The sequence below is a fragment of the Cinclus cinclus genome, chromosome 1 (assembly GCF_963662255.1).
Source record: "Cinclus cinclus chromosome 1, bCinCin1.1, whole genome shotgun sequence".
Lineage (NCBI taxonomy): Eukaryota > Metazoa > Chordata > Aves > Passeriformes > Cinclidae > Cinclus > Cinclus cinclus.
In genome coordinates, this window is record NC_085046.1 from 130,586,855 (window position 1) to 130,600,054 (window position 13,200).

The 13,200-nt window shown below is 35.1% G+C and overlaps 1 protein-coding gene across 1 annotated transcript in view; it reads left to right on the forward strand.

Annotated features, from left to right (window-relative positions):
* The window catches only part of VPS13B (vacuolar protein sorting 13 homolog B), a 429,974-nt gene that overhangs the window by 200,103 nt on the left and 216,671 nt on the right, over window positions 1-13,200 (forward strand). The window contains exon 21 of the mRNA XM_062490506.1: window positions 4,259-4,406. Coding sequence (XP_062346490.1) covers window positions 4,259-4,406 — 148 coding nt within the window. The remainder of the gene's footprint in view (window positions 1-4,258; window positions 4,407-13,200) is intronic.

Genomic DNA, 13,200 nt, shown 5'->3' on the forward strand with positions numbered 1-13,200 from the left:
GTTGGCTGTTGAGGGCAGGGCTGTATTGTTTCATTTTTCCCTTTTACCTTGAAAAAGTAGCTGGAAATGCTTTGATGAAACTAACGTGTTTCTATAGTAAATATAATTATCTTCTTGGTGTGCAGAGACTTCTCAAATTATAATAGATTTTGATTTCTGGTACTGCTTGCAGGTCAGAAGCACTGTGTTTATCCCTATCAGTAACTGTCACCTCTTACCCCATGGAAGGCATTAAAGTTTCTGAAGGATACATAATTGAAGTTTCTTCTTGCTTAACAAACTAAAGATACATGAAACTCAATCCTTATAATTTCTCCTTTCAGAAGCCTTGTGAAACTGCTGATGGAATGCTTTCATCAGTTGGTGAGAATGAGAGATTTCTTGGCTGGCATCAATCCATCACATACATTTGTAAACATTACAGTTAATCAGTCATCAGCCTTCTATCTCAGCAGAACACTTTTCCAATACTTACCTGAAGTGCCTACCTGAGGCAGTCATAGAATTTAATCTGAATTAGCAAGTTCACCTGCCAGGAAAGAAGGTGGTTTTTTGCATCCCAGGGGTTAAGCAAGTATTTTTATTTAGCAGTTAATTTTGATTAATGCAATTTCATTAATTCATTTAATTTTAATTGGGAGCTAGGCCTAATGCCTTGCTTTGTTTGAACTCTCTGAAACAATTTAAGTGTACTAGTAATCCTAGAAATCAAAACAATTAAATGTAACTTGGTAATCAAGCAGTAATTGTGTTTTTCATGTCATTAGAACTTTTTGCAAGGTAGACAAGTTAGATCCTCCTTGCTGTCACAGCTCATTCTGGTACAGTTTGGAAAGTCTTGTAAGCAAAAGTAAATTTTCTTCTCTGAGCTAGATAGTGATTGCATGACAGTGATCTTAGATGTTCAATAAACACCATGTCTTGAGCAGAACTGCTATCTGTCCCCACTCCAAAGATTTTGTTGATTTTTCTTCCTGCTTGCTGGTTGCAAGCTGCTGCACATGTGAACATCAGTCTATGTGCGTGCATCATCCACCATGTGGGATAACTGGGTTTAGTACCATTGCAAGGACAGCACCTCATGCCTGGGATCACGCTTTTGAATTTGACATTTCACAAGCCAGTGATAGTATTTAGGTTCCTAGCTCAGAATATTCTTCTGCCTTTGCTTTGTTATCAGGGAGGTGAGTGTATAGGCATCTCTTGAATAAAAGTTATTCATCTGCTCAATTGTTCAAGTTTTCTGTAAAACTCATTTCTCATGCTCCCAGATCTGCCTACAGCCTCTTCAGCCTCACATTTGTGGGAAATTATAATTCAGAAATAAAATATTTATTTACAAAAACCTAAGGCAAATTAGTCTTCTTTATAGGTATTATAGCTTTAGTAAGTTGGCATGTCTCCACATAAATCAGGAAATACTTGGCCCATTCTATTTTTGGCAAGCTGTTTTTAGCTATTATTTTTCCGAGCCTTTCTCTGATTTTAGATCTTTATCATTTCCAAAGTCATGTTGACCACGTAGTATGAAGTAAAAAAAAAAATAAAATTGCTATCTGTTGATTTATTTGCCTGCTCAAATGGCATATATGTATCTGTGTTTTGTGTACACATACTTAACATGCTATGTAATGTGTCAGATTATTTGTGCCAATAAAAATTAAATCTAGAAAAGGATTGCTTTGCTGTAGCTTTTCAGCCACTGCTAAAAAACCTAATTGTAATAATTGCATTTGAAAAGTGGTAACCTTTTTTCTATTTTGAATTCTGTGAATTGTTATTATTTTAGTATTCTGTATATAATTGCCACAAAACATTATTGAATTGATAAAACTGTCAGTATGCTGGAATAGAATCTGATTTTGACTTCATGTCAACAAAACAGTCTCATATAAATGCTGCTGTAGTTCCAGAGCTTTGTTACGTGTTCTTTATCTTCTGTAACACTGCCAATTAGTAACCATAAAGCTTAATCCCAAGTAGGTGTATTTAAACTTTACTACATCCTACTTCATAGCTGGCTTTTTGGATTCTTGTGATGAAATGCTTGTGATAATGCTAGCCCACAATGTCTCCTTTCCCATCAGATTCATCTTCTCCTGCAGCTGTGGGGCTCTTGTCATCTGCTATTTCCCAAGCCACAATTTCCTCATCAGTTTGTGGCTAAACCCCAAATCTTGATGATCCTTTTCCATCTAGTTCAACACTGATCTTTCATCTTCTGGATTCTTTTAACCAGAAATCTTTTGCCAAAAACCTGACAAGATTGTACTGGGCGTCATCAGCAGCAACATCAGGCTTGATTTCAGTGAGCAAAGATAAAACAGCTGCTTCATTGTCCAGATCAGCACTCAATATTTGGTCATAATTTTTTCCAGCTTTTTCTGGCTGTGATAGCCCTGATGTTTTTCACTCTTTGACTAGTAGTGTAACTTACTGTATTTTGCTGATCCATTTCTTCAGTGGTTCAGAAATAGATGCAGCTTCTTCAGGCAGTATTTCCATCCTATACTGTCCTGTACTGTCTGCATTCATTTTTCAGGAGTTCTTGCTTCACTTTGGCAAGTCAATGTTCTTGCAGTGTTAGATCCAGAATTGCCAAATCATGGCAATCAGCAGTTGCTGTCATGAGAAAGCTGCAGATGGCTGTGCCTTGTGAAAGTTGTGTCAGAGGAATTGCAAGATTTTGAAAATAAGTGATGTAAAATGTCTGATGAAAGTTTACAGAACTTCAGATCCTCTCCCTTTATGCAAGTGGGAAGTATTTCTGTGGTGTAAAGGTTATCTTTTCAAAGCTGATGGGGATTTTGTTGTTGTTAAACTAGAGGGTATGCCAAGGTGGCATGTTACTGTATTCCAGTAAAACTTTCTAGTGCTTTTGGTGACAAAGCTAATGGCTGTACATTCAGAGGGAGGAGGAGACATGGGAGTTCTGTTTTTCATTGAAATTAGTATTTTTCTGTTAACTTTGCATACCACTGTATATATCAATTGATGGTTTTCACAGAAGTAGGATTAAATAGTTGATTGTCTTATTTTAATTTAGTTTTATAGTGGAAAATTGTGAAGGCATTTGGAAGCCATTCTCCTTCAATTAAATGATTTTTTCTGTTTGTCTTGGGGTTTTGTATGTGTGCACATATTGCTCACTGCTTGATTCAGTGATGTGTTTTCTATTGGAGAAAATTTACAAGCGCATTGCCCGCCTCACACGAATTTGTTTCCCACAGAGATTCTTAATGCAATGTGTGAGGTTTCTTATTACACAGTTATATGGATTACATTTTCACTCCAATACGAACAAAATTAAATTACACAAAAATTAAGATGTGTGTAATCCTAATGTCTGATCTTTAGAAAAAAAAACTTTGTCATCTTTAAATGATAACTGCAAAATCAGAGGTAGAAATACTCTGCTTTTGTCGACTGGGATGCATCTGCAATTTACACTGCAGCTGATGTTACAGCAAAATGTTAGGAGCTAACTGTATAGCAACATTGAGGATCTAATTGTTTTTAATAATTCTGCCTTTTCTTGCTTGCATTAATAAAAAAGTAGCAACAAAGCCAGTAGACTATTAATTTGTTCCAGAATCCATGTAGATTAATACACGTCTTTCTTTTCTAATCTTAAAATAAGGATGCAGTCCTTCAAACTTGGTTTTAATGCCTACAGTTTTGTGTTTCTGTATATGTTAAAATGTTTCACATTTTGAGCAGTTTCTCATTTATTGATATGCTTGAAAGTTACAACAGTTCAAAATCAGTAGCAGTCAATGAAATCCTATATTCAAAATGTTGGGAAGAAGCCCGATAATGTAGAAATATCAATACATCCTATCTTTTGAAGTTAATAAGTGTCTTTGGGTGTTCATATCTGGCTAAAATTCTCCAGTTTAGATTAAACATTTAGATAATTATTTTCCTTTGGTCATCAGCCATGTTTATTCCTACGGTTTTTGGTTGGCTAACAACCATGGTATTCTAAGTAAGTTTTATTTCACTTCTTTTTTTTCATAGAGCTTTTCCTCTGACTAACATGACTGAAATAAAGATTTACAAGTGCAAATCTGAATGTAGCATTTCATTTTGATTTGTTTGCAAAATATTTGTGCTCCAATCAGTGTTTCAAGTTGTCTTCTATACATTTCCAAATACGTAGTTTAAAACATGTTTCTCATGATAATATCATACTGCTATGTTAATGTGTTTAATGTGTTTTGACTTCTGGTCATTCACAAGGTACTTCTTTTTCTAGCAGTCTGTAGGAGCTGTCCCTCTTGGTGTGTCAGTAACTCGAAAGAAAGAGGATGAAGCATCAGTTGGAAGTGCACCTTTGCCAAGGCAGCAATCAAATCAAGCCTCTGAGTATGCCAGCAGTCCTGTCAAAACAAAAACAGTAACAGGTATAACACTTAAATGAAACTATCCATTCTGCATTTGCAGCCTCCCTCACTAACATGCTGCTGCAACTGAACAGCATCAGCTGTGCAAGTACAATGGAACAATTTTCAGCTTTAGAGAAATTCAAACTTTTAAAATAAAAAAAAAATAAAATGTATAATTTTCAAATACATGTTTATTTTTATTCTCAGTTTTGTTTACTGCTGCCTTTGAGGCCATGATAGTTTAAAGTAACATATTTTGTAAAATGAGATAGAGGAGATCTGCTTTCAGTAGAATATCTGCCATTCACCTTGATATTTAGTCCATAACTTTGTCAGATTAATCTCTAATTTCAGTCAGTCTCTTTTACATTGCTTAAAGTCTGGCATCTGTGAAATTCAAGATTTGTGCATAAACAGTTAAAATTTACTGTTTTCAAAATCATTCACCCATGGAAAGTGCATTTGTTGGCACTTCTGCTTATGGAGTTCAAGAAATTATACATTTTAGGAGTTTTTTCCGGCCACTTAAGAGTCTAAAATGAAATTTCATTACCACTAATCAAGATAATATGGTTTTCTTGGAATTTCTAGTGTATTTATTCATATGGCACTGTCTGCAAGTAGTAAAGTAAGTGATCATCCAAAAAAAAATTACTGTCCAGCTGCAACTTTCAGTGATCCTTCTGAAATACACTGGACAAAGTCTCTTTTCTTTTGCATTGATGTTTATTTCCAGATTATCATGAAGCACTTCAAGGTGTTGTCTGCTGAAACTAAAATTACAGTCCTGTTCATTAATGATAGTTAAATGTTCTTTTGTGATTAGATGGGGCTAACTTAGAAAATCTGTTTGCTGAATATTAGTGGGTTATCACACTATCACTGGTAGTAAGACAGGAGATGAATTTTGAGGACTTCCACTTCATTCATGAATATTCTTAATTTTTACCATTTATCAATTTATTTTTACAATTCATTTATGCATTTCCTTTATTTTTGCCTGTGATGAAATGACTGTACCAAGCATATTCTTCTTCTAACTGTATTTGTCATCTGTTCTGCTTTATCAACATCATAAATGATTTGTTTCTTCTTAATGTTAATTCTACCTGTGCCTGCAAAGCACAAGATTTTTTCCATTAGAAAGACGTCTGTTATTTTGAATAATTAACTTTCAAATCCAGCTATTTGCATGAATAGATTATAGATTAGTTTTTCTTTATTTAACCAGTTTATAAAAAGTAGGCCTGTATTTTGCTGAAATAGCTTTGTACTTGGATTTTAAAAACTGATGTCCCAGCCTGGTACCTGCTCAGCACAGTAGCCCTTTTAATTCTTCAGTGTTTCTTATTCTTCAGTTTGACTATTATCTTTTCTGATCACACCAGAATATTCTAGTAAAAGAAAACATTATTTTTCAAAATCCAGAAATGCCATGGATGCCAGTTTTGCTTTTCTTGGAGGGTTTTGTGTATATGTGTGATAACAAAATTAAATTATAAAGTATAAAAAATGTCATAAAAGGAAAAGTGGGGTTTCTGTGCATCTCAACTTCTTCCACGTTTTTAGTTTGAAGTCAATATCAAGATCTGTTTTAAGTTACACATTGCTGCAAAAATGAAAAGTTCATTTGTAGATTTCATTTGTTATCTGCCACGGACTTTACTCATTCAGTTTATCCAGTAAGTTTAGCCTAGATGCTGACAATTTTTTGAAATTAAGTAGCTATTTGGTTTCTCTATATTTGCAGCATAGAGTTGGATGCTGTGAAATGAGAGGTGATAGTGCTAATTATCTCAAGAGATAATATTGACTAAGAATTTTCTTTTTTTTGAATTCTAAGCAGTCTTCTAAGGAAGAGACTACTGAATTCGGTGTCATTAATTTTCAACTGTTAAAATTGTTGAAAAATACTTTTTTTTTTCCCAAGTGAAGCTACATATGCATATAATGGGTTTATATGCATAATCATATGCATGGGTTTATTTTTAAGAGGAGTGTGCCTGACCCTACTGGGTTGAAGAACAGCCTGTTGTCATGGTTTAACCCCAGCCAGCAAAGCAGCCACTCACTTCCCCAGAAACAGGATAGTGGAGAGACTTGGAAGGGTAAAAGCTGGGTTGAGATAAGGGCAGTTTAACAGGAAAAGCAAAAGTTACGCACGCAGGCAAAGCAAGACAGGGCATTAATTCACTGCTTCCCGTGGACAAGGAGGTGTTCAGCCATCTCCAGGAGAGCAGGGCCCCATCACATGTGATGGTGACTTGGGAAGATGAACTCCATCACTCCACACATCCCCTTTTTCCTGCTTCTCTCAACTTCACTCACTGAGCATGATGCCACATGGTCTGGACTATCTCTTTGGTCAGTTTGGGTCACCTGTCCTGGCTGTGTCTTCTCCCGACCTCCCATGCACCCCAGCATCCTCACCAGGGTGGCAGTATGAGAAGCAGAAAAGGCCTTGGCTCTGTGTAAGCCCTGCTTAGCAATAGCAAAAACTTCTCTATATTAACAATCCTGTCTGTGTTTGGCACAAATAAAAAACACAGCCCTGTACTAGCCACTGTGAAAAAAAATTAACTCTACCCCAGCCTAAAACAGCACACTTGTATTTTAATATGTTTATGTATTTATTATACTCTGGAGATAAAATGATGGGTATAATGTAGCTGAAATATTTTATATTTATGTGCAAAAAGTGAGTAAAAATACAAAATTAATGCTAAAGAGCAAATGCCATGTACAGTAATGAAAATAATTAAAGAGATCCTCTCTGTCTGCTTCAGTAGACCACACAGATTTCCCTTACTTAAAAAGAGCCACGTCCTGCTGCAGTGCCATGCAAGCTTGTTCTTTGTATAGTCTCCTGAAATTTCATGTGCTGTTGGAATCTTTTCCTGTAGAGTTTTCTTATACCAGGTTTGTCAAAATTGGCTTTGTAGTGGAAAATTCAGGGGACAGAGTAAGCTAACACCTATTTTGTGTCACAAAAATAAAAGGTCTCTGATTACAAAGCCACCAGTTACAGAGGTTAGAAAAGGTTGGATGGATGCAAATTTGAAAGGTGAAATCTCATTCTCAGAGAAGTTTCAGTGGATTCTTTCTTTGAAAATTTCTTTCTTTACAGCCGTATAATGTGTTGGAACATGATGAATGAGTGACTGTAGTTTATTAAACTAAAAATAGAGGGCCTGTAATTCTTCTTTCTGGTTTTTCTGGATCCCTTGCTCCCACCATCTTTCACTTTATTTCCTCTCTTTTAATTTCACCTACTTTGTCTGAGTTTTCTTTCCTCACCATTTTAGAACAGGGATGCCACACTGATTGTAGATCTAGGGCATCTCATGTTACCAGTTCTACAAAACCATTCTAGGCAAAGAGGCAGTGAGCCTTGTATACCTCATATTTATTAATCATCAAGGCTATAGCTACTCATGTTCTAAGTTGTCAGAAAACTTAGATCTTGCATTGATAATATGTAAATATGCATGGCTTTTGCACATTGAAAGAGATTTTATCTTAAATCATGTTGTTCAGGTGGTGATTTTGAATTAATTCTTTTCAAGTCAAGGAACCAAACCGATGTACTAAATCAATGCAGTTTGTAATAACAGCTGTAAAATCATTTCAAACATTGATCTTGAGTTCAGTTTATTAGTTAATGGCTGCTGACACCTTGCCAAAAATGAAGCATGGGAAAAGAGCAAAACTACTGTCCGTATGATATCTATCTCTGAAAATCCAGGGTTTCTGTTCTGAAGTCTCAAATTGTAGTTATTTATAAATCTCCTTAACCACTGAGGCTTCACAACCAGAATAAGATAATAGAATATATTGTTTAAATCTGGTATGATGTGGCTGTGAACAAGGAAAGGTATAAAGAATATTGAAAAAAAAGGTTCTGTCTGTTTTGCTGTCCATTCACTTCTCCTCTCAGCAATTCAACAGTTCCATGTTTGTTCAGTAATCCACAGACCAGCAGCTGTGCATAGAGGCAGAGCTCTCATGTCTGGATAGAGGCAAAATGATTGCTGTATTTGTGTGTAATGCTGTAATATGTGTAACATACTTATGCAGGAAGATAGTATGGACTGCAGTAAGTGAATAGGGCAATATTTGAAAGCTGTCTTGGGCGTACTGTTGAATAATGATTTAACCCCAAGTGTCTGTTTTCACACATTGAAGATGTGTGCTTGTTCATTACTAAAGTAATCTGTAATTTTCTTTCATATTTATAAAATTATTATAATTATTTTCACTGCATCTGAAAAATACAGTATTTTCTATGATCAAAGATGAAACTGAGTGTGGGGGTTTGGACTTTTTACTGCTTCCTGGTGAGGTCATTTTTTAGCCATTGCACGTGAAATGTAATTGCACTAGCATCTACCATGATCTGACATTTATCAGTTTGAAAGTAACCATGATATCACAGACACAAATTTAACACTACCTTATGAGGTGTAATCCAGTGACTATGGCATCTAACTTTTCAATAACAGTGGGAAGGCAGCTTCACACATTCTCTTAGTATGAAGAAGGCCTTTAATGAAAGAAGCTACTTTAAAGAGGCTGAAAAGATTATTAATTTTTTGTCACTCAGAATACTGAAAGTTGACTTTTGTTACAGCCAGAGAACAAGTAGGTAAATGAAATTTAATGTATCTTCTAAGAAGGCATGAAATTTCTGGTTGGAGCAAGTTCCATAACCTGTTATGGAAGCAGCTGAAAACTCAGTGCCTTGTCCCATGATTGAACATGCACTTGTAAAACAAAATTTTGCTGATCTGTGTTATGCAACAGTGAGATGTTTGCTCATGGTACAGGTGGTGACAACACTTCAGCACTATCATGAGTGTACATCAGGCTTGCAAAAGTAGGCAGATGTTTTGCATTGCTATATCTAGCACCTGACTTCTCCATTTTATTGTCTGGTGGAGCATTGGAGATTGGAGGAGCATTTGCAAAAGGGAATTAAATAGTGATGGGTTTGTGGCAACATTTTTCATAGACCAGGTCTGTATTTCACATGGCAAACTGGTCTTTTAATTCCACTATAAAATTCAGTATTAGTTCCAAGTTCAAAGCTGAGAAGAGAATGCAGCCTTTTTTTCATTCTGCAGGAAGTGTAGGTGTGTTGTGTAAGAGTATGGATGGAAATAAAGTATATAAAGGCATTGCAGTTTGGAAAAATCTCTTTTGTTTTGAAAGACTGATATTTTGTTCTTTGGAATGATATTCTTAAAGAGAAATAATTAAAAGAGTTTGAAAGCTTTATAAATGCTGCTAAATGTAGTTTATTATTTATATTTCAAGTAGATGGAGGATGGTGTAGAACAAGAAAATTGAGAACTCTTGTCTTAGATAGACTTTATGTTTTCTGTTGTGTATAAATCATCTGACTTCTAATAAGGACAGAGCTCCTTTTGCCAGTTTCTTGCTGGTTTACTCTGCTCATTTATTTTCCCAGAACTTGTAGAAACGTAGTATCTTTGAAATCTTTACTCTTTTGAATTTGACCAGCAAATAGCTAAGAAGTTAGAAGATAAGCAAATGAATTGCATGCATATGCAGGAAATAGGATTGCAGAAGCCTTCTTTCCACAGGAAACCAGGCAAAGAAAGATCCCATCTTTCTTTTCAGTTCACTTCTTAACATTTGATAGCGTCATATAATAAAACTTCAATTCCATGTTAGAAATTTACTATAACTGGAATTTCTTGGGGTTTATGGGAAGTGTTAGTATTTCAATTTTGAAAGCTTTACTGAAAGAATTCTTAAAATTCCTTCAAAGTGTACATGAGATATTTCTGAACCACTGTTAAATACTTCTGTATAAAATTGAACAAAGGACAAGGCTTTAAATTTAGACACATCTCTTTTATTTGGACCAGCTGATGCCAGGCAAACTGATGTTTTTATTTGAAGTTTTATTTTAAGTTAATAAAGTTTCTACTGAAAAGTTACAGTGTAGCAGAATAGAACCTGTACTTAGCAAAACTGGATGCAGTTACCGATTTTTGTTTTTCTTAAAGTCTGACTAGAATGCATAGTTAGATTCCTGCTGAAATGAGCTTTTGGAATGCAAAAACCTGGCAAATGTGAGAGATGTCTGGCTGCTGAGAAATCAATGGATTATCTGAAGTATTTGAATTAGTAGGTCACTATTTCTGCTCAATGAACTGAATGATTATCGTTTATTCATGCCTACTATGAAATGTATGACTGATGATTAATTTGGGAAGATGAATGAAGTTAAAAAGATACTAAATAGGTTAAGTAAAATACTTGAAGGAATAATAATAAAAAAAAACAACAAAAGGAATTTTAAATCTGATGCACATTTACCTAGGGTGTCTGAAAATACTAAGATTTTATAAATGGACTTTAGTTCTTGGATTATTTAAAAGGAAGGTGTTCAGACACAGGTCATTTATAGAAAGCTTTAAATGTCTGGACAGTCACATACCTGTATAAAAAAATGAATTTTTCTGTGTTTTTTTGTCCGCTAGTAAAATGTTTAACATTTTTGTTATGGTGGCATGATTTCTTCAGTACACTGTGTGGATTTCAGAAACATTAGTAACTCAAAGCCAATATAGTATATCAAACATTCTTTTTGTATGAAGAAATTCAGTGTTGGGAGAACAAATGGTTGTTCATTTATAGATTATATTTGTAAGACTAGGGAACTTTCTGTATATTTTTAAAAAGACAGAGTACTAGGCAGAATTCCACATTTATGAGAATTTACTGCAGATCCAAAAGCTGAAATTCTTACTTCATGGTATAAATTGTATTGGGAATGGTAAGTGATACTAAGATAAATTCGGGTGTGGACTATAGATATGAACACACAAATATCACATTTTTGTAATTACTAATCTAGTAGCTCAGTTTGGCCTCTGAATGGTTTTGATTTGTACAAAAGTGTCAGTGCTCTTTTATTTTTGTTTCTAGAACTAAATAGGTATTTTTTGCCAGAAGTAGTGCAGCAATCATTAGGAATTTGGTGGGAGAAATTGCTGATCATAGGCATTCCCTAGCCAACATACACTTTCACACAGAAAGATCCTTTCTTGTTGCACAACATTAATATCACATTTGTCTTTGTTTATTGACATATGTTAAAAGTCTCTGGGATTTAACGCTTACTCTGCTATTAAATAATTTGGTGAACACACAAATTTAGTCACTACACCTCTCTGCTGCTGTTTCTCTGCATATAAGGGACTCATTCTCATGAGTTGTCAGAGACTGTGTCACTCAGTTATTATCTTGATAAAACAAATGTATTATCTGCATGGTTAATAAAGTAGAATGCAAAAATGCTCAAAGGGCAGTAAAGAAATTTTTTATGCAAAGACTATTCAGTAAGCTGGCAAATATATTGCATAATTTTAAAAGCTTTAAAGGACTTCCTGCTGTCATTTAAGTACTGCTTTTATTCTCCATCATTCTGATGGAGAGTCCAAACTTCGAAAAGTAATTAACATAGTTCTTAGAAAATAAATAATTCAAGTATCATTCATCCAGGAATGGGAGTGTGGGGAATAAATTGTCTTGAGACACCTCAAAACTAAAACATGAATATTAGTGAAAAACTTCTGAAGGGTACTGATAGTTCAGAAAATATTGATAAATGCAGGTTTGAGCTTCTGTGCATGGTTTCAGTGAGCTGCTGCTTTGATTAGCTTTGAATGGTAGGAGAAACAGTGCATTAAGATATGAAGCATTTTTAAAAATAGTTACTTTGTGCTTTTGCAATTCTCTGTGTTTGTACAATGTTTTAATATTAAATCACAAAGCAAAATTTTTTAAGGGATATGTATTATATTGGGAACAGAATATCTTTGGCTGTCATACATATTTACACAAAAGTGTGGATGATTTGTAATGCCTTCAGATATCTTTATACACACAAGCTTGGTTCTGTTGTGTTGCAAATATAAAAATATAGGGACTTGTGAGGAAAATTGGAAGGCAAACCTATGGACAAACAAGCTTTTATGTAATAAGTTTCACTGAATTTTTACTCCTATATAGTATTATAGACAAAACCAAAAACATGCTGATTTACAGAAAACTGAAGGTTTTTAGAAGGTAGTGGCTGTTAGGGGTTTAATTAGGGGGGTAATTTTGGGGATTTTTTACGTATGAAGAAAACAATTCATCTTCTCTTAAAAAAAATAAAATAAAACGTAGGCCATTTTTCTTTTTGGGGGGTTGTTTGAAGTTTGAATTTTCTCCTCCACAACATTTTGATCTCAAATCTAATCCTTTAGACCCCTTGATCAGTTCCTTAGGGTGTTGCCTTTGTTACAAACACCTTAGTAGTTTTGGGTTTATTTTTTCATGGAAAGACCTACTTAACTCATGACACTGAATACTTGTTAAAGAAATACCATCAAGTACTTTGACTGCATGCAGACCGCTTCCAATTTAAGTGGAGGAAAGATCTTCTCAGAAAAAGAGCAATGTAGTAGGACAACACTTTCCTCTGATTGCTTTTTTCCTTCAGTGTGTTTCGCTGTCATGGCCTCTTGGTAACTGTGATCAGTCTGTAACAGCATTTTCCTCAGCTTAGCTCCCTTCTGGTGTATGAGGTGCTATGACAGATGATGTGATGTTGGAAGGAAAGCATATCCAGCCTTTTGTTGAGGTCATGGGACAGACACGTTGGGTAGGGTCATGAGATGTGATGGAGGAGAGTCTTGCTGCCTGCCTGGCTCTGGACCTGTCCTGCAGGAGGAGCACGCTGAGCTTTTGGGCATCAGTGAAAGTGAATTTGCCTGCAGCAGGATAACCTTTT